This window comes from Trachymyrmex cornetzi, unplaced genomic scaffold, assembly GCF_001594075.2.
Source record: "Trachymyrmex cornetzi isolate Tcor2-1 unplaced genomic scaffold, Tcor1.1 C3974551, whole genome shotgun sequence".
NCBI classification, from domain to species: Eukaryota; Metazoa; Arthropoda; class Insecta; order Hymenoptera; family Formicidae; genus Trachymyrmex; species Trachymyrmex cornetzi.
The window spans coordinates 1-3,069 of NW_017295471.1; the positions used below are offsets into that span (position 1 = coordinate 1).

The 3,069-nt window shown below is 43.0% G+C and overlaps 1 protein-coding gene across 1 annotated transcript; it reads right to left on the reverse strand.

The window, feature by feature from the left end:
• Nucleotides 1–3: 3 nt before the first annotated feature.
• Nucleotides 4–3,061, reverse strand: LOC108769732 (uncharacterized; the record flags this gene model as incomplete). The annotated part of the gene is made up of 2 exons (XM_018520917.1): nucleotides 4–2,061; nucleotides 2,588–3,061. Coding segments are annotated over 2 exons (2,532 nt in total), but the record flags the coding sequence as incomplete, so codon positions are not given.
• Between the last annotated feature and the right edge of the window lie 8 nt (nucleotides 3,062–3,069).

Genomic DNA, 3,069 nt, shown 5'->3' on the forward strand with positions numbered 1-3,069 from the left:
CTGCGAGTTCTCTTCGAGTTCTCCTTCATTCGTATCAGCTTCATCATCATCCGGAAATTCGTACTCCCTGTAAGAGTCTTCCTCTTCGATGGAAGACTTCTCTTCAGAGACTTGTGCAACTTCCGTCGATCTCGCTTCGTTTGCATTACTCGGATTTTCGGTCGTATCTTTTCCTTCGGTAGTCTGCGTATAATCCGGCAATTCTGTTTCCCGTTTTTCCTCCTCTATTTGATCAGCACGTAGTTCCGAACTCCTCGTATGCTCTTCCACAATCTGCCGATCAAACGATCGCTCTATGTCCTTACTCCTACTTGAATCGTAACTTTTACCGTCCTGCAAGCTCTTCGAGTATATCGCGTCTCGGTGACCAATCGCCCTCGTATCAAGCTCTTTAAAAGTTTGTGATTCTGAGTCCCCGAAAATGTTACTATCAATCTGCTCCGCAACTTTCTTCTCAAAAGCTGTAATGGATGGGGTCACGGTAGTAGTAGAAGTAGTTGTAGTAGTAGAAGTAGAAGTAACAGTAGTAGTATCAATAACAGTAGTAGCAGTAGTCGTTCTTTCCTTTTGCTGAATTGTCTCTGTCGGTTCAATGTTTTCCATTCTTTGCTGCCTTATCCTCGAAGATATACGTCTTTTCGACGATCTCGGTCGAGAACTTTTCCTTCTCGGACCAGACTTTCGTTCTCCATCTTTGGCACCATTTCGTTTGATTGTTTTATGCGGAATTGTCAGTTGTCTTCTCTCGCCGGCGACGGAGTTCGATCGCTTCTCCGGGTCATCTTTTATCAAGGATCCTGCGATTTGTCCTTCGTGTGCAACTTTCCCGTCAATCTTTGATGCGTTGTACGTGTCAGATTTCGTTTCTTCGATGATAATCTCGATAGGTGCGTCAGTCTTGGCGGACGTGGCTTTCACTTTGGAGTTATTGTTAGAATCGAGTATTATTAAATCTATAACGTCTCCTTGAGATTCATTTTTTCGAGAATGAGCAGTCGTAGATTCGATGTAAATTTCAAGTTCCGACGTATCCTTAATGTGTTTCTTCTCATCAAGCGATTTTTCAGATTTAATTTTAACATTTGGAGTCGAATCTTCATGACTCGCTTTCTCATCTTCTTCTTCCTCGTCCGTATTTTTATTTAAATTGAAGTGTTTAGAGGCTTCTGTCTTCAAGTCTTCTAGATAGTCTACTTTTTTTATCGCATTGTCTTGCACCTGCTTTACAGATATTGTATCAAAAGTCTTGCTGTTTATTCCAATACGTTCGGTATTATTTCTATTTTCTTCAGCATCACTGTGAGAGGAATCTTCATTCACATTGTCGCTAAATAAGATGTCCCTAAATTTTATCAGACTTTCTTTAAGAGATCGAAAATCTTCGAGATTGACCTGGACATGCGTACTTTCTTTATTTATCGCATTATCTTCATTCTTACGCGGTTCACTTTTTCGTATTACCTTGAAATCCTGATGACTGTTCACTTCGTAAACAAAGTTATAGGGTTGCTCAAGCGATCGTTTCGCACGCAAGAATCTTATGTTCTCCATCGCGTTCTGGCGATTTTTGCGAATTTTCGGAACGTCGCGATAAAAGGGATCGAAGGACTCATCACCCTCCTTGTAATCGTCATAGCTGGCCGGTATAGTCGGCAACGGCAATGTCACCAATTGCGTAGTGTTCAGGGGTCTACCAGATTCGTCACTCACGCTCGCCTTCGCTGTGACAATCACCCGGGACTGCGAAGGCAGCAGAGGCGAAGGGTTCTGAACGATTCTCTGGATATCTGGTGGCGGCAGATTTATGGTAATCTGATGAGGTTTGAGCTGCGGCACGTGAATGTGTTGGGTAACTTGGTGAGTGACTGACTGCAATGACTGCGGAGGTTTCGGAGAAGGCCTCGGCGTCGGATAGAACGATCTCATAGTTGTTTCGATGGTGGCCGGAGTCGGCAAAAAGTTGCCGGATATCCTTTGCTGCGATGTTTGACTTGTTTTCGTCTGTACTGTTCGGGACGATTCTTGCTGGCTTGGCACCGGAGATATTGTCAGCTTAGAAATCTAATATTAGAAATAAAAAAAACGTAAGTAAGGTTTGAATAACATTTTTCACCAAGTCAGCTCCGCTAAACCGGAGACTGAAATGATTTTAGCGCGCGAATTCTATATTGTTTTAAGTAAATAGTACAGAGTTGCAAATATAGTTCGTGTTGGTTCATTTGTCACTCTATGTCCATTGAGTCCGTTCGTCCAATTGTCCGTTTGCAAAATTTCTCAAAAATGACTTAACTTTTTCAAATTTTATTTTCGGTAATAGATACTAAAGGATACTTTATCGAGGCAAAATTTGTGTCAAATCAGTTGACCATAAAATGGTTCAAAGGTCAAAGTCAATGAGATTTTCAATAATATAACGAACCAAAAGGATTTTAAAATGTTAAGAGATTGTAATGTATTATATTTCAACATTTTTAACAAAGTTCTTCCAATAGTTACGTGTTTTTCGCTGTACTACTTTATTACAATCGTTGCAAAGAGTACTATTATACAATTTTACGCGCTTAAACATAAAATTTTAGTTGCATACCTTGCCCTTGTTCACCGATTGTATTGCCTCCAATGCCCTTATATCTTGTTCCTGATCATCGTCACGATAGTCAGTAGTCTCGCGTGGATTATTGCTATGGACGGAGAAATGTTCAGTAGTGCTCGCGATTCCGTGATTGTGAAAGATAGGGTTGATCAAACCCGCCGGGCTGTTCGCGTTGAGCAGCGTCTGTATCGTGGAGGACGTCGCGAACAACGGCGTCACGGTAGATGGTTCGCTGTGAATGATCTGCGGTGGCGGACCCACCGTCGAGCTGTACCTGATCTGATGGATCTGCGGCGGGGGTGGCGGGGGTGGCGCCGGCGGTACGGTCGTCGAGCTTACGGCACCCTGATTACTGAACAATTGATAGGACGTGGCCTGATTGCTGGCGCGCTCGCCGCCATTGTGGAAAATGTACTGATGATGGTAACCGCCGTTCTTGTCATCGTACAGCGATTTGGACTGGCTCGTGTGTACCT